The sequence below is a fragment of the Ornithorhynchus anatinus genome, chromosome 3, assembly GCF_004115215.2.
Source record: "Ornithorhynchus anatinus isolate Pmale09 chromosome 3, mOrnAna1.pri.v4, whole genome shotgun sequence".
Taxonomy (NCBI): Eukaryota; Metazoa; Chordata; class Mammalia; order Monotremata; family Ornithorhynchidae; genus Ornithorhynchus; species Ornithorhynchus anatinus.
This window is the reverse complement of record NC_041730.1, coordinates 130666483-130689294: the sequence shown is the minus strand read 5'-3', so window position 1 is coordinate 130689294 and position 22812 is coordinate 130666483. Positions and strand designations below refer to the sequence as shown.

General features: G+C 45.8%; 1 protein-coding gene and 1 long non-coding RNA gene across 4 annotated transcripts; one reads left to right on the top strand and one right to left on the bottom strand.

Moving 5' to 3' along the window:
- Positions 1–616: 616 nt before the first annotated feature.
- CXCL12 (C-X-C motif chemokine ligand 12) lies at positions 617–21554 on the top strand. Of its 2 annotated transcripts, none has more exons than XM_029059818.2 (4): positions 617–789; positions 8394–8511; positions 11198–11281; positions 14107–14843. In XM_029059818.2, the coding sequence occupies exons 1-4, from the start codon at positions 729–731 to the stop codon at positions 14402–14404; spliced, it is 561 nt and encodes a 186-aa protein (XP_028915651.1). In that variant the 5' UTR covers positions 617–728; the 3' UTR covers positions 14405–14843. The 2 variants fall into 2 exon arrangements, with proteins under 2 accessions (XP_028915651.1, XP_007661418.1); XM_007663228.3 differs by lacking the exon at positions 14107–14843 and adding an exon at positions 18156–21554 and having other exon boundaries at positions 629–789.
- LOC114810090 lies at positions 13335–22808 on the bottom strand. Of its 2 annotated transcripts, none has more exons than XR_003757830.2 (2): positions 22774–22808; positions 13335–13592 (listed from the first exon to the last, which is right to left on the bottom strand). It is a non-coding gene; the product is annotated as an uncharacterized LOC114810090 (long non-coding RNA). The 2 variants fall into 2 exon arrangements; XR_003757829.2 differs by lacking the exon at positions 22774–22808 and adding an exon at positions 14828–14900.
- Positions 22809–22812: the final 4 nt, after the last annotated feature.

Genomic DNA, 22812 nt, shown 5'->3' with positions numbered 1-22812 from the left:
CACGAGGTGTCAGGTTGTCCCACGTGGGGCTCACACTTTTCGCCCCCATTTTCCAGATGAGGGAACTGAGGCACCGAGAGGTTCAGTGGCTTGCCCAAAGCCACACAGCTGACAAGCGGCAAGCGCTCACTCCGTGCAGAGCACTGTACTAGGCGCTGGGAAGGGACAATTGGGCAACAGAGAGGGCCGATCCCTGCCCGGTGACGGGCTCACGGTCTGCTCTACAAAAACAAGACGACTTCATTCATTCATTCGTTCAGGGGTATTTCTGGAGCGCTTACTACGTGCAGAGCACTGTACTAAGCGCTTGGGATGAGCAAGTCGGCAACAGATAGAGACGGTCCCTGCCGTCTGACGGGCTGATCGGGGGAGACGGACAGAGGAGAACGATGGCGATAGATAGAGTCGAGGGGCAGAGGGAATCGAGGGGCTGCGCATCTGACCTTCCAAGCGCTTAGGGCAGTGCTGTGCGCCTAGCGAGCGTTCAGTCAATGACCGAAGGAACGAGGAAGGCCGTGATAGGGTGGCTAGGCCTAATAAATCCGCGGCAGCCCCCTCCCCCTGGCCGGCCTCCCCGCCCCCTCTTCTCCTCCCTCCCCCAGCCCCTCTAAAGAGGCAGGAGGGAAGACGCTGCGCTGCACAGTCGCTCCCCTCTCCCTGCTACTGTCGCGACTGTCGCCCACCGCGCTGAGCACCGCCGGCTTGGGGTCGCCCCCCACCCACCTACCATGGATGTGAAAGTCCCGGCTCTGCTGGTCCTCTTGCTGGTGACCCTCTCCCTCTCGGAGGGTAAGTGGGGCGCAGAGACCTTGGTCCGGTCGGGGCTAAGGAGGGGGGAAGGTTTGGAGAGGTGAGGGCAGGGATCCTTCATTCCGTCCCATCCCGGGGCGGAGCTCTGGTAATGACAATGATGTGGGTATTTGTGCCCAGCACTGTTCTAAGCGCTGGGGGAGACACGGGGGAATCAGGTCGTCCCACGTGGGGCTCACCGTCTTCATCCCCATTTTCCAGATGAGGGAACTGAGGCCCAGCGAAGTGAAGTGACTCGCCCAGAGTCACGCAGCTGCCAAGTGGCACAGTCGGGATTCGAACTCAGGACCTCGGACTCCGAAGCCCGGGCCCTTTCCGCTGAGCCACGCTGGGAACGGGCAACGCGGCAGCAGAGACCATCCCCTCCCTCCCCCCCGCCAAACAACGGGCTCACAGGCTACAAACCGATCCCGCCGCATAAAAATCGATGATAATCGTTTCTGTTAATAATGTTGGTATTTGTTGAGCGCTTACTATGTGCAGAGCACTGTTCTAAGCGCTGGGGTAGACGCAGGGCCATCAGGTGGTGGGGCTCACGGTCTTAATCCCCATTTTCCAGATGAGGGAACTGAGGCCCAGAGAAGTGAAGTGACTCGCCCGCAGTCACACAGCGGACAAGTGGCGGGGGGGGGGGTGGGGATTCGAACCCATGACCTCTGTCTCCAAAGCCCGTGCTCTTTAAGCGCTTTCTAGGTGCGAAGCGCTGTTCTAAGCACTGGGGAGGAGAAGCGGCGTGGCTGAGGGGAAAGAGCCCGGGCTTGGGAGTCTGAGGACGTGGGTTCTAATCCCGGCTCCTCCACTTGTCCGCTTCCGACCCTGGGCAAGTCACTTCACTTCTCTGGGCCTCAGTTCCCTCATCTGGAAAATGGGGATTGGGACTGTGAGCCCCACGCGGGACAACCTGCTTACTTCGTATCTAGCGCAGCGCTGAGAACAGTGCTTGGCACATAGAAAGCCCTTAACAAATGCCATCGCTATTACTATTATCACCCCAGCGCTTAGAACAGTGCTTGGCACCCAGTAAGCGCTTAACAGATAGCCGCATTATTATACAAGGGCATCAGAGTGTGCCGTGTGGGTCTCAGAGTATCCATCCCCATTTTCCAGATGAGGGAACTGAGGCCCAGAGGAGCGAAGTGACGCGCCCAAGGTCACACAGCAGATCAGAGGAGGAAGCGGGATTAGAACCCAGGTCCTTCTGACTCCCAGGCCCGGGCTCTACCCACTAAGCGTCGCTGCTCCTCCACTATAATAAGAATGCCAACTTTGTTAAGCCCTTACTGCGCGCCGAGCACTGTGCTCAACTCTGGGCGCTCCGTTGTTTTACCTTCCCGAGCGCTTAGGACAGGGCGTTGCACCCAGCGGGAGCTCGATCGATGCGGCTGTTAGTCCAACCGGGATTTAACTGGGGAAGATTTTTTTTCCGCTCGAATTTTTTTTTTTTTTTTTCCCCGTTGGCTTCTTCCCGCTCCCCTAAACTTTCTCCTTTCCTCTTTATCTCCCCCAACCCCTCCGGTCAAGTCGTTAGGAATCTCAATGGGAAGGGATTCCCCGCCTTTGGATTTTTAAACTCCCGGTGGAGAAAATCCTCAGCCCAAATGGGCCAATCCAGAGAGGCTAGAGATGGGATTGACCTCCTTTATTGCCCTATCCTACTTTCCAAACGCTTACCGCAGTGCTCTGCACCCAGTAAGCGCTCAATAAATCCCCCTCACTGGACGGATGAAAGAATGACCGGTGCCATTCTTGGGGAATTCAGAGGAATCTCTGGGCCGCATTTCATTCCGCAAGATTTGTTTCTTGTTTTTCCCCCTCCAAAACCAAAAGCTCAAATAGCCTCGGTTGTAATTAAAACCAGGGACCTTTCATTCACGCAATCGTATTCATTGAACGCTTACTGTGTGCAGAGCGCTGTACTAAGCGCTTGGAAAGTACAATTCGGCATCAGACCTTCCCCTAGGCCCCCTCCCCGCGAACGGTTGGCAGCAGGCTTTCGGTTTTATTCTCCTCCCTGCCCCCCGTAGACTGGGAGTTCGTTGTGAGCAGGAATGTGTCTGTTTTGTTGTTAATATTGCACTCTCCCAAGCGCCTAGTCCAGGGCTTCGCACGCGGTAAGCGCTCAGTAAATACGACTGAATGAACGATGTTTCAAATGACGTGGAGCTCCGGGTCCCCGCCGCCGGCTTCCAATCCTGCCACTGGTCCGCTGTGTGACCTTGGCCGAGTCACTTCACTTATCTGGGCCTCAGTTCCCTCATATGGAAAAGGGGGAGCAGGACGGTGGGTGAGCCCACGTGGGGTAGGGACCGTGTCCGACCCGATTTGCCTCTATCCACCTCAGCGCTCAGTACAGCGCCTGGCAAAGGGGAAAGGGCTTAACGTATGCCATGATAATGATTATTATTTATAAGTGTGGGGAGGGGGAATGGAGGGGGTGAGGGAGGGTGAGTAGCCCGTCCTGGACGTCTCTGATACCCCCATGGGGGAGGCCTGTCCAGCAGAGGGTCATCTCCAGGATTAGTTTGGAAGGACTCTCCCCCTGGTCCAGGGAAGCCTGCTGGAAATTACTGCCACATGCCACCTGGCCTTGGTGATTTTTTCCAAGGTCTTTTTCCAGGCCCGTGGGTCTTTTTCCAGGGTCTTTTTACACTTTTCAGTGGCAGCCCCAAGGAAACCACGGTCAGGAAGGTGGCCACTTTGAGGGGCAACCGTCCGGAGCAGCGTCCAACCTTCCGCGAGGGAGAAAAAGCCACTCACTCTTCCCTCCTCCTGCACCCATCCAATCGCATTTATTCCTTCAATAGTATTTATTGAGCGCTTACTATGTGCAGAGCGCCCTATTAAGCTCTTGGAAGAGGACAGTCTAGTCCTACACTCTTACAGTCTAGAGTGGGGGAGAAGGACGTCGTTACAAATAAATAAAATGGATAAAATTACAGCTCCTCAGAAAGAGGATCTCTCCGGGCTTAGGTCGGTTCAAGGAATGATCTTCCCGGGACTGGGGTTTCCTCCCGTTTGCAACCAGTGCCCTGGGAACGTGCAACATTCCGGGATGCGGGGCAGAGGGAATGGGAAACGCGGTGAGCTGGCTCCAGGTCTTGCGTTACAATCTTCTATTCCACTCTTGCAGGGCCGGGAAGAGATGAGGGGGCCTCCCCTGACCCTCCCTTTAATTCTTCCCCAACTGTCCTTCTCTTCCTGCCCTTCAAAAACCCACCTGTGGTTCAAACCCCCTTTGTAATGCAGGAAAGCAGGAGGTTGAATGGATGTCCCTTTAAACTTCATTTTCCAAGACTTTGGAAGGACGGGAACTGGGAGGAATTTGCAGTTTTCCAGTAATAATAATAATTGTAGCGTTTGTTAAGCGCTTATTATGTGTCGAGCACTGTTCTAAGCGCAGGGGGTAGAGGCAAGGTAATCAGGTTGTCCCCATGTGGGACTCACAGTCTTAATCCCCATTTTACAGATGAGGTAACTGAGGCACGGAGAAGGGAAGAGACTTGCCCAAGGTCACGCGGCAGGCAAATGGAGGAGCCGGGATTAGAATCCGTGACCTTCTGATTCCCAGGCCCGGGCTCTATCCACTACACCATGCTGCTTCTAAGGGGTTAACTCACCTGGAAGAAAGGCAATCAATTCTCGTTCATTCTTCCTATCTCCCTCGCTCCCAGCTATTGCTATCTGTTGATATTTAACATGCAGGGACATTGAAATAGTGTGATTTTGATTTTTAATTTTAAACGGAAGAAATGTTTAGGAATGTTACTCACATAAAAGTGCCCTCAAGTAGCCCTTGCACTGGGATTTGAACTCTCTATTCACCCCACCCTCAGCCCTACAGCACTTATGTCCCTGTCCTTAATTTATTCTATCTGACCCTCCTTATAGAGTGTAAGCTCCTCGTTGTGGGGTAATTCGTCTTCAAAATCTGTTATGTTATACTCTCCTAAGAGTTTAGTAGAGTGCTCTTTATACAGTAAGTGCTCAATAAATTAGACTGATTGACTGATAGAGTCCTGTAAGACCGATGGACGTCCTCCTCTCCAAACCGTGCCAATCTCCTCCTCTTGGTTTGCTGAGAGGGCTCAGGAATACAAAATCTGGGGTTTGGAGAACTTCAGATAAAAGTGTGATAAGAGGCTGGCTTGAGGGAGGAAAGCACCAGAGTTTAGACGCTTATATTGTTTTTTCTTTCTTAAGTTTTAGCTCGTTGTGGGCACGGGACGTGTCTTGATATATTATTGTGTTGTACTCTTCCAAGCTCTTAGTACAGTGCGATACACCCCGTAAATCCTCGATAAATACGATCGATGGATTGAATTTTCCTGGTCTGGGGATACTCGTTGAGTTGAGCAATTTGTTCCAAGTGCTGCCGAATAGGGGTTTCCACCTCTCCTATCTTCCCTTGGAGGGCAGTCTTATATTGTGAAACAAGTTTCCTTTTTCTCTGAGCCATAGAGTCCTGTCAGTCAGCTTGAACGGGCGGGCTTTTCTTTAATCCTTTTTGGTCACGCATCCCACTGCCTCCATCTAGACGTGCAAGCACCTTTCTGGTGCACAGTACCATGTTTACGGTGCCCCATAGTTTTCGAGGCTCGGCAGGACCAGGTGGGGGTGTTTGAAATCCTTCCCGGTTCCAGTCCTCTGAGCTCAAATCATTAGAAGGAGCAGAACGCAGATTCAGCCACCAAAGGTGGGGAGGGAGGAAAGTGAAGGAGCGGAAAATAGCCTTAATGCCAAGTATGGCCACTGTGTCTTTTAAGGTTTTCGCTTCCTAAGGAGAGTTTGTGCTTCCTTTTGGGCTCCTCAAAGTCTCCCTCTGCCCCTCTCCCCCTGCTCCGACCGGTCCCAGACAGCTGCAGGGCAGAGATCACCTCCTCTGAGTTGACATTGGCATTACCCAGGCTGGACAGCTGGGGCCCAGGACACCTTGGATTCCCTGGGGTTGATGCTTAAATGCCCCAGGCCGTGAAGCTGAAAAGCACCGGCCCTTTGGCTTCTTGGGTGGGCGGTCCCTTGGGTGAGATATAGTGAAGCATTCTCCGTGTTTGAGGGCTAGTGAAGGGGCTGGATTGGAGACCTTTTTTCTCTTGGAGTAGGTATGGGTGAGGGGGTGGTCTGGCTAGTGGGGAATAGGGAGCAGAATTACCTGCACCTGTAAAACCAGAGTCCGGTTTTAATCAATCGATGGTATTTATTGAGCCCTTACTGTGTGCAAAGCACTGTACTCTGTGCTTGGGGGAGAGTACAATGTGAGTTGGAGGGAGTGACGCGGAAGGTCGGGGGTCCCTGGGATCCCGGGAACGTGTTCTATCAATCGTACTATCTATCGTGTTCCAATCCCGGCTCCTCCACTGGTCTGCCGTGTGACTTTGGACAAGTCATTTTCATTCAATAGTATTTATTGAGCGCTTACTATGTGCAGAGCACTGTACTAAGCGCTTGGAATGTACAGATCGGTAACAGATAGAGACAGTCCCTGCCCATTGATGGGCTCACAGTCTAATCAGGGGAGACAGACAGATAAAAACAATAGCAATAAATAGAATCAAGGGATGTACAGCTCCACTTCCGGGCCTCAGTTACCTCCTCTGGAAAATGGAGATTAAGATCGTGAGCCCTATGGGGGACAACCTGACAACCTTGTATCTACCCCAGCGCTGAGAGCAGTGCTTGGCACATAGTAAGCGCTTAACAAATATCGTAATTATCGTTACAACAGAGGGGATAGACAGGCTCTCTGCCCACGATGAGTTTTATCAGGTAGAGGAAGAGTTTGGAGGAGAGCGCAGACAGTCGCCTTTGGGACTGCAGAAGAAGTGGAGTGTTGTTACCAGTCATTTGGTAAAGTCACTGAGGTATTAGCTGATGCCTGACCCAGACAGTGGGCTTGTTCTGCTTCCCTTAGAGGAAGCAATGAATTTAAAAGCAAAGGCCTGAATTAGATTTTGTCTCTAGCCCACCATTTGAAGTGAGAAAGCCATTAAATCCCCTTTCCCTACTGATCTAAACAACTGTTCTTTCCCAGACTTCTGTACTTTTTGAAAGCTGTTCAGAGGCAAAAGAACTGCAGGCAGAATAGGCATCCCAAAATGTGGTTTAGTGAGCTCAGCTCCTGCACTATCGGGGTTGCACTGTACTTTCCCAAACACATAGTACAGTGCTCTGCACAGAGTACAGTAAGCACTTCATAAATACGACTGAATGAATGATTAGTGTCCTAAAGTGACAGGGATAGATTTTAACTAGGGTGTTCTTTTGCTGGATGGCAGCATTTTGTTCTCGTTAAAAGAGAATTTTGTTGCAATTTATTTTTTCTTTCTACTTGGTTCTTTAACATCTTCTGCTCATTGCCTTGTAAATCTGTATCTGGAGGACAGATTTCTCTCTGTAGAGTTTGGTAGCTAAATAAACTATTCTCTCAGAGTTGGTGTCAGTTAGCAAACTGTGCATGAGGCTTCGGGGTGGGGAATGGAAAGACACAAACTTTACAGATCCTGAAATAATGACTGGGCAGAGTTCAGTGCTCATTCCAGACATCTCCTACTTCAGTAAGCATTCCTCTTCCTACCTTCTATCCCATGGATTAAATATTCCCTGCCGTCTATTTAATCCCTGATGAAAGTCATCTGGGCTATTATTTGGGAGGTGATCGTGCGGCTGTGTAGTGGTGAAAGATTCCCCCAAAACCCAGAATACTTCAGACCGGCAGGGCTTGCAGTTATAGACAGTAAGTAGCAGGTTTTGCTGGGATACCAGTAATTTCTTGCTAATTTGCACTAACGAGTGTCAACTGTGGCATGTGGTAAATTGGCAAAGACAATAATGCAATTCAGGAGGCTCCGGGCACTGATGTGGACGTGCTGTGGTGGAGAACACATTGGCATCTCTTTCTGGGCTGTGGGATCCCCGAATGTTTTCCTGACACTTTCCAATGGGGAACTCCCAGGTAGGAAACAGTGGCTCTATTGTGGATCCACAGGTTGCTAATGTGAATTTAAAGACTCTTGATCACTGATGTGTGGGCTAACTCTTTCCAGAACTTTCCCGCAAAACCCTGAAAACACCCGGGAGAGGCACCAAGGCCACTCTGGAGAAAATCTGCTCACGAAAAACTGCAAGAAGGGAGAGCTTTTTGCTTTTATTTGGAAGACCGGCGGGTTCATCTCGGTGTTTTCTTCCTTTATCCAGCTTCTCAGCGGCCCCAGGGCAAAATCATTTCTCAAAGAAAAACGTAGAAGATAAAGTGCTCGGGATTATGGCCTTTATCTTATCTAATTACCCACCACACATCAGCACAATTGGATGGCTCCTTATTCTAATCTCTTCTGCCGGTGTTTTAAATTCCAACTTCTGGCCCCTTCTTTTGTCTCCTTAATTTGCAAATGCGTCGTTTTTAAGACACCCAGATGGGATTTAGGAGTTGGAGCACTTTGCTTTGTGCCTTCCTAAGCCCTATTTCTCAGCACCACATTTTGCCTGCTGTCTTTTACCAGAGAGTGCCTCCTTTTGAATCTGGCCAATATAGGTAACCCAGAATAGGCAGAGAAAGCATAATGTGTCTTTCTTCTTACACCTTCCAGGTAAACCCATCAGCCTGAGTTACAGATGCCCCTGCCGATTCTCCGAGAGCAACGTTGCTAAAGCCAACATTAAACAACTCAAAATCCTGAACACTCCTAACTGTGCACTTCAGATTGTGTAAGTTTGGGAAGGAGGGGTGACTGCCGACTAAGCAGTCGGTGGTATTTATGGAGGGCTTTCTCATAAATGCAATCAGACTAAAGTAACAGCCACAGAGTCCTCAAGATGTTATGAGTTTAGGGGTAAGTCAGAGCTGACTGTATCAAAATACAGCTTAAGTGGAAGTGACCCTTGATTCCCGAAGTAGAATGTATTTTCAGAAACATTTGAGTCCTCAGATTTTGTCCAGAGCAAATTTTAACTTCCTAAATCAACCACAAATTAGGTTTATTGGCTTTATTTTTATAGAAGATTCAACATTTTTCTGCATTGAAGTCAGTTAACATTTGATTTTCATTTGGGTGGGATAGAGAACAAACAATCACACACAAATGAGGCAGTGTTTGGTTTTTAGGAGGAATGGCGAAAGGGAGCGATGGTGTACATGGATGAGCCTAAGTTGAACTGGGCCCTCAAACAAATCTAAGAAGATGCAATTGTGATGATCGTTTGCGAGTTCTGTCCCTCTGGTGATACCCAATTATTTGAAAGGTCAGAGCTAAAATTGGGAAATTTTAGGAAGGAGAGGAGAGAGCTCATGTTTCCTAAAGCTATTTCAGATTAATGCCAAGCATTTTAGATTTGTACTATCCATGTCACCATCTCTGCCTAAAAAAAAGCAACTTGCTTTTTGGTCTTTGAGATGCTAATACTAAGAATGATGGTATTTATCCTAGGTAAGTGCTGTAAGCGTTGTGCTAAGTGCTGGAGTAGAAACAAGATCAGGAGATCAGATACAATCTCTGTCCCATCTGGGGCTCCTCATGCAAGAGTTAGGGAGAGCAGATAGTTTATCTCACTTTTCAGATGACTCCCCTTCCCATTAGGAGTTGTGCTGCCTTCATCTATTATTTGCAGTATATTGGGGGAAAAAAAGAATACTGAGTTTTTTCACTCTCAAGAGATAAAATAAAACCTGATTGTGCTATCTATTTTGAGAGGCAGGTCACTAAGATTGAATTGGGAAGGACATTGCATTGAGAAAGTTTTGCAGTGACATGATTACACCAGTTAATTGAATGCAATCTTGACAGTCAGTTGTATCTGTTGGGGGCTTACTGTGAGCAGAACTCTGTACTAAGTGCTTGGGAGAGTATAGTATAACAGTTGGTAAACATGTTCCCTGAGAAAGAAGTGATCAAGTTTCACTTCCATATTAAAATCATGTGTCCTCGGAAGCAGTAATGAGTTTTGACAAATCCCTAGACAAACAATGCTTTTGTATTTGATCCTCAGCTGATTTTGAGATCAGGATTGGTTGGTTAATTCACTTTGGATCATACTGATCATATTATCTGGGCTTCCTAAAACTTTCCCCAGGATGCCGGTAGGCATTTTGGTCAACTCTCCATCTGTCTGTTTTGAGGTTAAATCAGGTCCTTAGTCTTCCTCATTTTGGTGTGTGTGATGAGTGCTCACTGTATCCCAAGATAATCATATGGCCATGTATGAGAATAGTGCCTCTGTTGTCATTCATTCAGTCATTCAATCATATTTATTGAGTGCTTACTGTGTGCAGAGCACTGTACTAAACTCTTGGGAGAGTACATTACAGCAGTAAACGGTCACATTCCCTGCCCCCAGCAAGCTTACAGTCTAGAATGGGAAAGACAGACATCAATACAATGAAGAAAATACAGTTACAGTTGTGTACGTAAATACTGTGGGGCTGGGAGAGGGGAAGAGCAAAGGGAGCAAGTCAGGGTGAGGCGGAAGGGAGCGGGAGATGAGTAATGGTGGGGCTTAATTCGGGAAGGCTTCTTGAAGGAGATGTGCCTTGGATAATGCTATAAAGCGGGGGAGAGACCTTTGTTGGTCTTTGTAACTCAAAGAAGATACCACCAGCAGTGAAATTCACCCATGGGTTCATGGGTGACCGGTAAGCGCTTAACAAATACCAACATTATTATTATAAATGACTGGGAAACCACACAACCACATTGTGCACAGACAAAAATTGTCTCTCAGTGTGTTGTCATGTTTATTGTTTGCAGCTACCTGCACTGTTTTCTCTTGTGCCTCTGGTCTTTGTCACTTCACCTCCAAAAGAGCCACTTTTCTTGCTCCCTAAGTGTGCCTAAGGCACACTTATTAAACTGAGATTTCTCCTGGAGGGTAGAGAGAGGACTAAGATGCAGGAGGGTTAGAGCAAGTACAGGGAATTGATTTTAGGTGAAATAGATTGACTCCAAATACAATTTGTTATTCAACTTAGTACCGGAATGGGTGCAGTAGGAATGTTCTGCATTGTCCAAATTATTTTCTGTTCAGGTTACTTGTGTCTCCACCAAGAGCTTTAGGTTCAAAGGAATTTTGGGCAAAGCTTAATGTTTCCCCAGGTTGGAGGTCAAAGCCCAGAACTTGAAACAAAATTGACCCTAGTTCTCTGCAGTGATAGAATTTTGCCTCGTATTGTGTTGCGGAGGAGTTCTTGACAAAGATTGCAAAATAATCTGCCGGGAGAAACCCATTCAAAAGCTATTGCAAAGTTGCTGCTCTTTCTTCCAACTGGATAACAACTCAAATTTGTTATCGATAAGAGCTCTTGAAACTTTGACGGGACGACGAACGAAGCAGTACGGAGTCTCTCTGCCAGTACGGCTTTTCTCGATTTTAATTGCTTTTTGTCCCCCTCCTTCGACAGGGCCAGATTGAAGAACAGCCGACAAGTATGTATCGACCCTAAACTAAAGTGGATTCAGGAATACCTGGAGAAAGCTTTAAACAAGTAAGCAAGAGAAACAAAAAAGGACTTTGCAGCTAAAACACCATGAAAGATTTAAAGGGTAAAGATTTGGGGAAGGCCTGACCCATAAGGACCAAGAGTTCAAAGGGAGAAGGCATTGACCTGGTGAATGGGTTTTGAGTTTGCTCAATATGTACACAAGCGGTTCATGGTGCAGTTTAACGGTACTTTCTTTCCATAGATATTCATCCGTATCGGGGGCCAGATTTGACTTTGCAAATCGGATCCTTTATAACTGGGGTTTTTCTAAACCATTGCCTTTTAAAAACCACTTTTCTCACCAGTCAGATGCTTTCTTTATTTTTATTTTTTAAAACCATGATTACTTCAAAATCTGTATTATGCAACTTTCTTGGGAGCTTTCTCCTTTCCTTCCCTGGAAGCTTGGGTGCACAGGCGGCTGATGCGTAACGGGGACTGGGAGACCAAATCCTCCTTCTCCCATCGGGGTGGGTTTAGTTTTCAATTCCACCCCTCCACTGGAGAACTGTCAGTCCTTAAGCCTCACCGAGTCTCAGAGGTCAGAGATGACCGATATTTTGACAGATTTGATTTTACCCCACTGCAGTCGGGCCGACTGGTTGAAATAAAGCCGTTAGGGATGAGAGGATACCTTAGATATTGCAGCGCTTCAAAGTCAACACTGTGGGAGGTTCTCCTGAGTGAGGGGGGGTCAATCAAGTGAGATAACCTCTCAGTCAAAGACATGCCTTCCTCCTTGATGGTTGTGAGCAGCGGAGCAGCCTGTGCACCCAGCATCCTTCCCCCTCTCAGGGCTCTCCTGTCACCATTGCAGCATCCCCAAATAGCCATGCTTAATTCTGCCTTTGCTTCTAGTTTCTGTGTGGGGCTGAGATAGAGAGGGAGGGGAAAGAGGAGGAAGAACGCGCTATATACAAAACTTTCCAACCTGCCCACTGCCTCCAGGGCTCCTCCCCTTCTGGGCCTTTGTATTCCGCCTCCCTAGGCTGCAGTTCTTACAAGTTCAGCGCGCTCCCCTTTAAGGACAGAGAAACGGTGTCCATATCTTGGGGTTATTCGATTGGCACCCCTGCTCTCCGGGAAACAAACAGGTCTTTGCAGAATCGAATGAAACCTCAGATCCAATCATTTCTAAGTATTTGGCTTTCTAGATTGGTTCTACATGGAGCACAAATACCTCCTCCAGATTGAACCAAACCCTGAGGTTTCTTAAATCAGAGATAAAAAAGGAATCTATTCTCTAATCCTCCAAATCACACAACCGCAACTTGGTTTTAGGTTCCAGTCAGAAATGTTGGCAGGGACAAAATTTCCATGGATAAATGGTATCCACAGATGGTTCTGTTGGTGTCTGTAACTTTTCGCAAGGCATGTTTTCGATATATTTTAGCGCACATTTTTTTTTTTTACTTTTTGTCAGAAAACAAATGTATTTCAGAATATATTTATAGTTCATTGAACAATTCATATATTTGAATTGGAGCCATATGAGTGTCAGTAGTTCAAACTGCTCTTTTATGCGAAACTACTGACAGTTTGTAAAAAAATATATATAAGATATATAAATGTTAATGTAGCTTATCAATCTCAATCAGCCATATACTATATTTTTTCACTTGTACTGAACTGTATCAAATGTGACATTATATGCACTAGCAATAAAATGGCTAATTGTTTAATGGTCCAAAACCCCCTACTGTATTTGGGAATTTATTTATCTGGAATAAAATTACTAAGTTTTGTAGACGGGGCTCTTGTAGATTGCTTAAGTTTCCAAACAAAACCCAACCCTTTCAGCCACCCTAGTGTTCAAACGCCTCTCCACTCACAGACTAGTCGAAGACCTAATCCCTTCACCGGCCTTTTGTTTCAATGGTGCGAGCTTTTAGTAGGCCAGGGTTTTACTCACTAATCTGCTTACCTCTCTCCTTCTACTCGGTCCTCATAACCTCCCCCCAATCCACTCCCAACCCATGTAATAATACCTGACGCCACAGTAATATTAAGCCATCCCAGAGAACGGTTCGTCTCACTGCATAAATCATTCAGCAAATGCCATTAAGTTCACGTCATTTTAATTTTGCAGTTACTCGACCAGTCGCTCTCCTCCTAAATCCTGCTAACCACCTACATTGAACTCCAGAACAGTCCCAGTCATAACAAAAGGGGTTCAAGAATAAACAGGAGGAAAAAAACGTTTTCCTCTCTGCCCTTTCCTGGTTGCCAGGGTGATCCGGGGGTGACAGCTCCATCCAACCTGAAGTGTTTGCATTTATTTGACTCTGCTGTTAGTGCTGGAAGTCGAAGAGACCTGGAGATTGGGTGGAGAAAGCAATAAAGGGACACGATCAGGGTGGTGGGCTAGAAATCCTTGGGCTAGAAATCGCAGCAGCTTCTGTTTTCTGATGCGGCTTTAGCGGGTACTTGTATTTGCAGGAAGCCGCAGATTAGTACTGAAAGGGTTACAATCTCCTGACGCTTCCTCCCACCCACCACTTCCACCCCCGCTGTAGTCGATTTGCACGCATGAACCAAGCGAGGATCGGTGCATTTCTCCATCTACAGGTGCAAACCAACTAGACTGGGGGGAAACGGGCCCGCTGCTAGGCAGTTCGGCCCTCTGAATGAAGCCTATTCATATTTCTCTCTTTCCAAAAAATGATTCGTTTGCTGCGTTTTCAAGAGAGTTAAAATCCAGAGGCTTTTGGGCTTCAGAATGTGAAGAACGGGGTGGCTCAAAGCACGAGAGGCTGATTGGTTTCTTGCAAACTGAGACCAAAATGTTCATTTCCCACTAATTAACAGTTCTACCAATTTTATCTAAGGGGGCGCAGAGAAGAAAAATTGGGGAAAAAAGAAAAGATAGGAAAGAAGAAGCGAGAGAAGAAGAGAAAAGGCTCTCAAAAAGTTGCTCAGAAAGCTGCTCAAAAGCCCGCTCAAAAAGTTGCTCAAAAGTTCGCTCCAAAAGCCGCTCAGAGAGTTGCTCATAAAGTCGCTCAAAAAACCGCTCCAAAAGCCGCTCATAAAGTCGCTCCAAAAGCCGCTCATAAAGTCGCTCCAAAAGGCGCTCATAAAGTTGCTCCAAATGGCGCTCGTAAGGCCGCTCAAAAAAAGAAAAACTAGAATTTCCTTGGCACACTGAAGGAATGGATCCCCTGTATGCTCTGATATTTAACCTCCTCACTTTTGTAAACGCCTCAAAAGCTTCTCCCTTACGTCGCCATCCACTGGTAAAGATCCGACCCATCCACTTCCTACTGACGTTTTATCACCCTCTCAGTGACTGAGGATCATTGTTTGAGCAACCTTTGGAGCTGCGATGATCCACGTGTTCATTTTCTTCTGAGACTTTTTGGCGGCCCAGTTGAGTTGTGAAGAAGGTAGTTATTCAGAAATGGGGATGGGGAATCGATAAGATCAAGCCAGCTGGCCAGAGGACTTTCGTTATTCTAGACCCGCCCGAGGCCTCAATCCTCTCCGAAAGACCGCTGCTGGATCCGCACCCCCCAGCAGGCTCTCCAACCTCCCATGCTTAAAATTGCTCACTTTGCGACGTCCTCTCCAAGGAAGGCACCCGTGTGCGTTACGTAATATGGTGTACCTGCCCGGCCTCAGGGTGGGCTAAAGTCCATCTCACCAAGCAAGCTTCAGGGCACCATTCCCAAGTCTTTCTCCCTAGATTGGAAGGAGCCGCAGAGGAGACAGCAATCAGAAAAGTGGGTCATTTAGAAATACGCTATTTATTCTTCTTCCCCGAAGGAAGGAGCTGTTGGGCAAAACCGGTGTTTGGGGCAGGTAACTTTGTAAGTGCAGGTGCTATTTCAATCCACTTTTGTTCCTGAGTCTCTGGCAAGACTCGGTAGTTGCCAGTGTAACCCTGCCCCGAACTTCATCAAGAAGCTTATTTAAGTGCCTCAGTTGACTTCGCAACCAGGACTTCAAACTTATGTTAAGGTTGCAGTTTCTTTTTCTTTCTCGCTCTCTTTGATTTCTGTTACTTGTAAATTAGCAGTAGGTTTGGTTTCTGGGAATTCTGAGAAAATTCTCTGATCTAATGATTCAGGGATGAGGCTGGATTAATGACATATCAAGCAATATTTCCTGTGGACAATTTGTTTGAAAGATGCAAGGGTTAGAAAATGGGGTCACTAGGAATGAAAATGAATCGGTGGGGGAGGAGGGAGGGGAGAGTGGGGCTTAGTATATGGTAATTGATGTGTCCACTGACTTCAAAGGTAAATTTGTCTACTTAAGCCTTGACACTGGGTCTTTGAAGTGTTACCTCTCCTCATCCCGACTCATTTGCCTCTCCTTGAAATGGGTTCGAACTCCAGATGTGGAGTGGAGTCTACTGGGATAAAAGTCACGAATGATTTCTCAGTGATGGGTAGAAATCCCATCCGTGGGCAATTCAGGGGAGAGAAAATGATTCCAGTCTGTTAGGTCCAAGTCTCCAAAATTAAGAAAGAAGTGTTCTTTCAATCATCTTGTCCACGCACCATTTTAAAAAGATAAAATGGTGGGAGGTAGGGTCAGATGGATGTAAGTCCTCAAAATTGAAATGTACCCTTGGCCTATGGGAATGTCAAATGTTTCATGACCAAAGAGGCACTGTTTGCCCTCTTTTCCCCTTCCCCATTTTAAAATCACCATCTTATTTACCATTTGACAGGATTCATTTTATGGTTGAACAAAATTGTCTAAAGAACCCCATTTAAAAGCCACAAAAGAGCAGTTGTTTCTCGGTCCCTTAGCATTTTGTCAAACATAAAGGAAGTGTGGAGAAAGCTGTGTGTTGTCAGCACTTTGTGGACAGTAGATTTATGCAGGCTGAGGTGGGGGAGTTTATTCTTGGGAAAGATAACAGACCCAGGGTCCGTTCTCCCTTACAAAGCACTGGATGTTGTTGACCAAATAGTGGTGAAATAGAGGGTGTGGCCCACTCACATACTGGAGAAAATTCCCATTTAAGTGAATGGGAAAATTCCCGTTAAGTGAGTGGGGGCAGTTCTCGACTTGAGATCCTTATGCGATGTGTCCTAAGCCCAGCTCCTTGACAAACACTTCAAACTTGACAAAATGTTTTTCATTAATTCTTCCAACCGTTGAAACAATGCTTAGATGTGGCAGTGGCAGTGATTAAGTTGGCTTTCACCTCATTGTATCATGGAGAATCATTTCGTTCCCTGAAACAGTGAGCTAGGACCAGACATTTTTTTTTTTTTTTTGACCAGACCTTTTTTTTTTTTAAGTCTTAACACATAACACAAATTTGTATTTTCCCTCATATAATTAAGGAGACCTCCCTTCTCAGTTCAGTCAGGCATTTTAAGGATCTTACTGTATCAAACCCTTTGGATCTGGGAGACCAATAATCTTCTCCCCTGCCATGTATGGGAGTGGATGATATTGAATTCATTTTGACGAGGTTGAGTGAAAACGTCAATGTGCCTTCCAAGAAACGCTGAAGAGAATGACCTCCACAAAGGGAAATTGTAATGATTATAGTCACCTGGTCATATGCCAGCTTTCTAATTATTACTCGTCTTTATCTTTAGAGCACTTTATTTTGCCGTATAACTTACGAGACTTTTTTTGTAAACTGTTACTCCCGGTTACTGTGTGTTCTGGGTTAATGGTATAGCTCCCAGATCGACAGTGCGTTTGGGGCACGAAGTGGTAAAGTGATTCTCCTAGAATCACGAGAGCAGAGCTGGGGTTCTGATTTGATCCTTGAGTTTAGGGCAGATGTCTCTCAGCGACCGAGGAAGTGTTTCTTCTTCCAGCAAATATCCCTTTTTGACCTAGCGTGATAGGATGCGTAATAAATATCAAGCCCTTGAACGTAATAAGAAGGGGATGGTTTAGCAGGGGATCATCCCAGTTCCCAGGTGGCCTTGCCTTAACTTATTCTCGAATGGATCTTCACTGGAGTCATCTCTAGTGCACAGTCTTATCAAGTAACAGAGGCATGACAGATGGAAGGAACTGGAAGCTAGTGGGACGCGGTCTAGCTTCCAACCCACTAGCGATTGAAAGTGAATACCCTACAGGGCAGCACCATCTTCCTTGAATGAAATGCTTTCGGGAGGTCAGAGGTTAAAAGGGGCTGAATGAATTCTTGCAACTGGGGGATCGTTAACCGGACGTTGGGTCAAGGCCCAGAGGATGAGACAGGCCAGTTGTCAATGGACACAACTGCGATTCAGCAGAACAGCGACATCCTCATCTCTGCCCACCCCGTCGTCAAATTCTTCCCCTTTCGGGGAAATTGCTGTGTAAGTATGAATGTTCGTGGATTCCTTCGTGACCTCAGGGAGAAGGCATTTTCTCTTGAATTCTGTTGCACTGGTATATTAGAGGTTTTGGCCAAAGATCAGTTTCCTGTTTGACTCTTAAGCCAAATGTGACCCAAACTCAGGCTGGTTTCTCTGTCACCGTGTTTGTACGTCTGGGCCTTCTCTGTCCTCTCTTTGCTCCTTCGCCTGCCCTTCACCTCTAAGTCAGTTTCTTCCTAATCCTCTTCACCCGCTCTAGCATTGTCCATACTACTAACCCTGATCAGTCTTCACCAACACGCCTACCGCGATGTGCCCTGGCTTCCAGTGGCCTTTCCGAAAGGAAGGACATCGCGAGAGATTTTGAAGTAACGGTCGGAAGACCCAACCTCAGCTTGGGCCTGCCAATCAATCGATCGGTCAATAGCGGTTACGGAGCGTCCCCTGGGTGCAGAGCACTGAACTAGGCTCTTGATTGATGTTTGGACTTTGTCATAATCATGGATAATGACCATCCTTGCTTTATTAGAGCTCGATGACCAAGCCTGTAGTTGGAAACCACCTTAATAGTATTTTACTCTGTTCTTCATTAACAGGAGGTTCAAGATGTAAGAGGCATCCATTATGAGTCGTCTAGAGGATTTCATACTATAAGACCAAAGAGCAGATGATGAGTTAGGGAAAGAGTGCATTTTGTTGTCACCAAGCAGCATAAGGCAATGCTAATCTATCTGCATTTTTCAAAGGCTTTTTTTTTTGCACGAATTGCCTTGCTTTCACAATACTTTTATACAGTAAGGTTTTTTGGTTTTTTTTTTTTAAATGAAGTTTGGTTTATTGAATGTCACCGGTGACAGATATGAACTTAGACTAAGTCCTTTATTGTTATCTATTATAGTATTATAATATTATTTTCATGCAAGCCTTAGCTTATATTGCACTCAGTTTCTGGGCACACCGAAGATTGTGAAAGGCTGAGGAGGAGAGGAGTTCAAATGTAGCAGGACGCACATTATTGGAGAGTGGTCCAGGGCTTGAGTTGAAGAGTGCAGATGATTAAGATGAGTGAAGTGGCCATTTCGGGGGAGATTTCATGGGGAGCTCAAGCTAGGAGATGCAAGTCACTGGGGTTAACCAATAATAAGGACACTGAATTTTCCAGTACCAGGCTAGCTGACCTTTCTCCTTAGCCAAGGACTGATGGCAGAGCCAAACCTGGGAGACTATGGTTGCATCAGGCCTGACTTGGTGCCAAACAGAGAGGTTAGATAGTGCAGGCTTAGAACCACCACTCCATGCTATCAACTCCATCCCATCGTTTCCTCTTCATTTCCATTTCTCACCCATCATCATCATCTGCATCCAAGAAAGTCCCCATCGATTGTCCGGGATAAAGAAGAAACTCGAGCGGGCGCACGTTTGTTTAAAGTGAGCATTGAGAAACGAGTGGAAATTACTGGCCCAAACCAGTGTCTTGCAAAATTTGTGTGTGAACTTGTAGAGTATGTGTTTTGTGTGAAGTCTTGTCCAAATGTCCAAACATCGTTTCTGTGTTTAGAAGGACTTCAAGATTCCAGATGCAGCTTTTTGTATATTCTATGGAATGCAAAGGATGGTAGTGAGTGATTTACTCCCGCCTCTTGAAAGTAACACCAACGTGCCTCAACACTGTTAAACTACTACTGTAATTCCTGTATTTGGGGGATGCCTTATTTTCTACACTCACTTGAGGTGCAAATGTATTTTCCTGCCCTGGGTCCAGTACATCATGATTCGGGTCATAGCAACAGTTGCTTTGGGCGGGGCCAGATCTGCTCGATAACCATAAAACAGAATTCTCATCATTTGGGCTCAGCGGAGACTTTGTCATGACCGCTTCAAAATGAAGGTTTATGGGAATGGGGAACAGAAAGCTTGGGACTCAACTCCTGTCGTTTGGAGCCTTGGGGATAGGGGGTTTGGGATCCCAGCCTTTCCACTTCTTGGAAAAGCAGACTCCTCAGCCCCTGAAGCTGCATAGAAAGAAGACAACTCTATTAGATCATTTGAATACCTGTGGTATTTCTTAAGCACTGTGTGCCAAGCACTGTTCTAAGCAGTAGGCTAGAAACCATAGGCATATTAGAAGGCCCCAGTCATACCCTGTTTAAGAAAAGGAGTTTCTGGCCCTTGAGTCCTCTGAAACCTGTCAGGTGACTTGGGTCTCTCCACTAATTTGAGGGAATTTCTGCATTTGAGGGAAGTATTTCCGCAAATCTCTAAATCTAAATTGCCACACCCCAACATTCAATCTGATGCTCGTCTGAGGCAGGATGAGTGAGCGATGCACATGGGAATTAAATGCTCAATTATAAAAGGTAATTATTTCCCTCCTTCCAAGATGCCATCATTTGGAGAGGCACTGAGGAGTAAATTTTACTGACCCTGCCTACATTTGCTCAGTCTTAGCTATTTTGGTCAGACCTAGCTATTTTCCCTTTTTTATTTTCCTCTCCCACAAGAAGTGCACAAGACATGATAAAATTGCAATGAGAAATTGGTTGAAGGTACAAACTACGCAAAACACAGCCTATAATTGCAAATGGTGATTTTAAAAAAGTGATGAGTTTTGGAGATCTTTTGGATTTAAAATTTATTTCCCCAAATTTTAGGTGTGAGGAAGTTGAAATACTGAAATATCCTTTGGTTTCACAAATCTGTTAAGGCACAACCCAAGTCTGAGGGAAGAAAAATAAGGCATTGCAATATAGAGAGAGCTGCCCATTTGCAAATGAACAGCCAGTGCTGGTTCTTCTTTGGGTTCCCCTATTCAACTTAAATTATTCAACCTTCCCTCATAATGAAAGGTGTTTGTCCTCCACACATATCTAACCTTGCTCTATAAACCCCCAGGAGTCCCTCACTCACATCCTTTGCATCAGAAATGTTGAATAAAGAAAATGAAGTGATAATCAACGCTACTTCTTTTAGAAACAAGATCCCTATGCAGTAAAAACTTCTTGCACTATTGAATTATGTCCCATTTTCAAGTCTTGGCAGGCTGAGAGGCTTTGGTATCGTAATGCTGATACACTGAGTGGCAGGGGGTCAGCTTGGAATAACTAACTGCTGACCAAAGACAAAACCAGGGAAACAGTCGGCGGAACGCAGGGGCATAGCAACTAACGACACATTTGAACAGAGAAGGCCAAAAAGCAGTGAGACTGTGCAACCGACACGTTTCCCGAAATTGTCAAGCGTCCCTGCCATGGCTCTTGGCAGTTGCAAGCACAACAAATCCAACAAAAAACCCCGTATTTGGTTACATTATGAATTTCATTTGTGGTTGTAGGTTTTTTTAAAAAAAAAGAAACGTTTCCAAGCCATCTGAATTTTCAGATGCTTTGGTTTGATCACTAATTGATATTTGGGTGCTGTTGCAGTCCTAAGACTCGACACTGCTTTTCCTCTTTGACTGAGGGTCTTACCCTTATTATTTCTGGAATTGTTGTCCTGTATGACCTAGAATTGGGGCTCTCTCTCCTTCCGAACTACTCATCTCTAAAGGTGAGTTTCCAGAGTAGAAGCACTTAGAAAATCCTCTTTGTCCAAATTCAAATTAATCACTGAATAAAGGAAATAAGTACATAAATAAATAAATAAATATAAACTCTTCAAATCCTGTAATATTAGTAGCAGGAGAATGCACCAAAGGAAGCTTTCACTCAGAAAATACACCTTCCGCTCTCTCAGTACCTCATCATTGATAACTCAGTGGTTAAAAAAAAAAAAATGTGATAAATACTGTATTTTGTATTATTTTTTTAAAAAAGTGCATCTCCCAAATAATGTGAAAATGTTTCTGAAGATGGCAGCTTTAGAATGATGTATACTGTGTGCTTAAAAATAAAACCCTTTTGAGAAAGAAGCAATCTTTTTTACATCTAGCTCATGTCTTTGATAGATGTATATGCACTTATAATTTTCCTAATAAAAATCTGTATTCCAAATCCACATCCATTGTCTGAAATGTGTTTATCCCCCAGTTCTCCAGATTGGTCACCTTTGATTTCGTATTCTCCTTTTACCGACTACAAAGCACATACTCAACGGATTATAGAAGTTCAGGGAAGCCATCCTTTTTTGAATACCGGTGAACTGATGAGAAGAGAAGATAAGAGAAGCAGCGTAGCTTCGTGGAAAGAGCCCAGGTTGTGAGTCAAAGGCCGTGGGTTCTAATCCTGACTCCGCCACTTGTCAGCTGTGTGACTTCGGGCCAGTCATTTCACTTCTCTGGGTCTCAGTGACCTCATCTGTAAAATGGGGATTAAGACGGTTAGCCCCACGTGGGCCAACCTGATTACCTTTGATCTCTCCCAGTCCTTGGCACATAGTAAGCACTTAACAAGTACCATAATTATTATCATTATTATAACTTTGCCATTTTATCATGGCACATTAGACCAGTGAATCTGTGAAGGGAATGTGCTTGTTTTGGTTAATCAATCAATCCAAAGGTTATACTGAGATACTCTGTACAGCGCACTATACTATTTGGGAGATACGATAGAGTTTACTCATTCATTCATTCAATAGTATTTATTGAGCGCTTACTATGTGCAGAGCACTGTACTAAGCGCTTGGAATGTACAGATCGGTAACAGATAGAGACAGTCCCTGCCCTTTGACGGGCTTACGGTCTAATCGGGGGAGACGGACAGACAAGAACAATGGCAATTATTAGACATGGTCCCTTCCCTCCAGGAGCTTACAAGTAAGTGGAGTTAAATTACTTGGTAAAGAACAAACTCTCTCAGTCCTGTAATGCACCCTCCAGAGGAAATTCAGTAGGTCTTTTGAAGCCATCCTGTTTGAAACTGGCACCCAGACCTATTCCTAAATCAGTGAGCGCTTCAGAGAGAGATCATTTTTCACTGTCCTAAGCGCTGGGTAGATACAACGTCATCAAGTTGTCCCATGTGAGGCTCACAGTCTTAATCCTCATTTTACAGATGAGGTAACTGAGGCACAGAGAAGTTAAGGTACTTGCCTAAAGTCACACAGCTGATAAGTGGCGGTTCATTCACTCCTAACCACCTGCCTTGGAAAACCTCCACCAGCCCAGAGGATCCTATAGATCCCCAGTATCCCCAGACATGGACAGACTGGAGGTAAAGTCCCGCCCCTTCCCTCGCTTGGCAGACAAACCAATCCAGAAGTTTCTTCAGTACTTACAAGACCGCATAGAAGCAGTGTGGCCTAATGGATAGAGTT

Excerpts from the sequence above, each read along its gene's own strand:
- CXCL12 (XM_029059818.2), top strand. The coding sequence starts at position 729 with ATGGATGTGAAAGTCCCGGCTCTGCTGGTCCTCTTGCTGGTGACCCTC. Across the intron at positions 8,512-11,197 it reads AACTGTGCACTTCAGATTGT|GGCCAGATTGAAGAACAGCC; the intron begins GTAAGTTTGGGA and ends CTCCTTCGACAG. Across the intron at positions 11,282-14,106 it reads CTGGAGAAAGCTTTAAACAA|GGGGCGCAGAGAAGAAAAAT; the intron begins GTAAGCAAGAGA and ends ATTTTATCTAAG.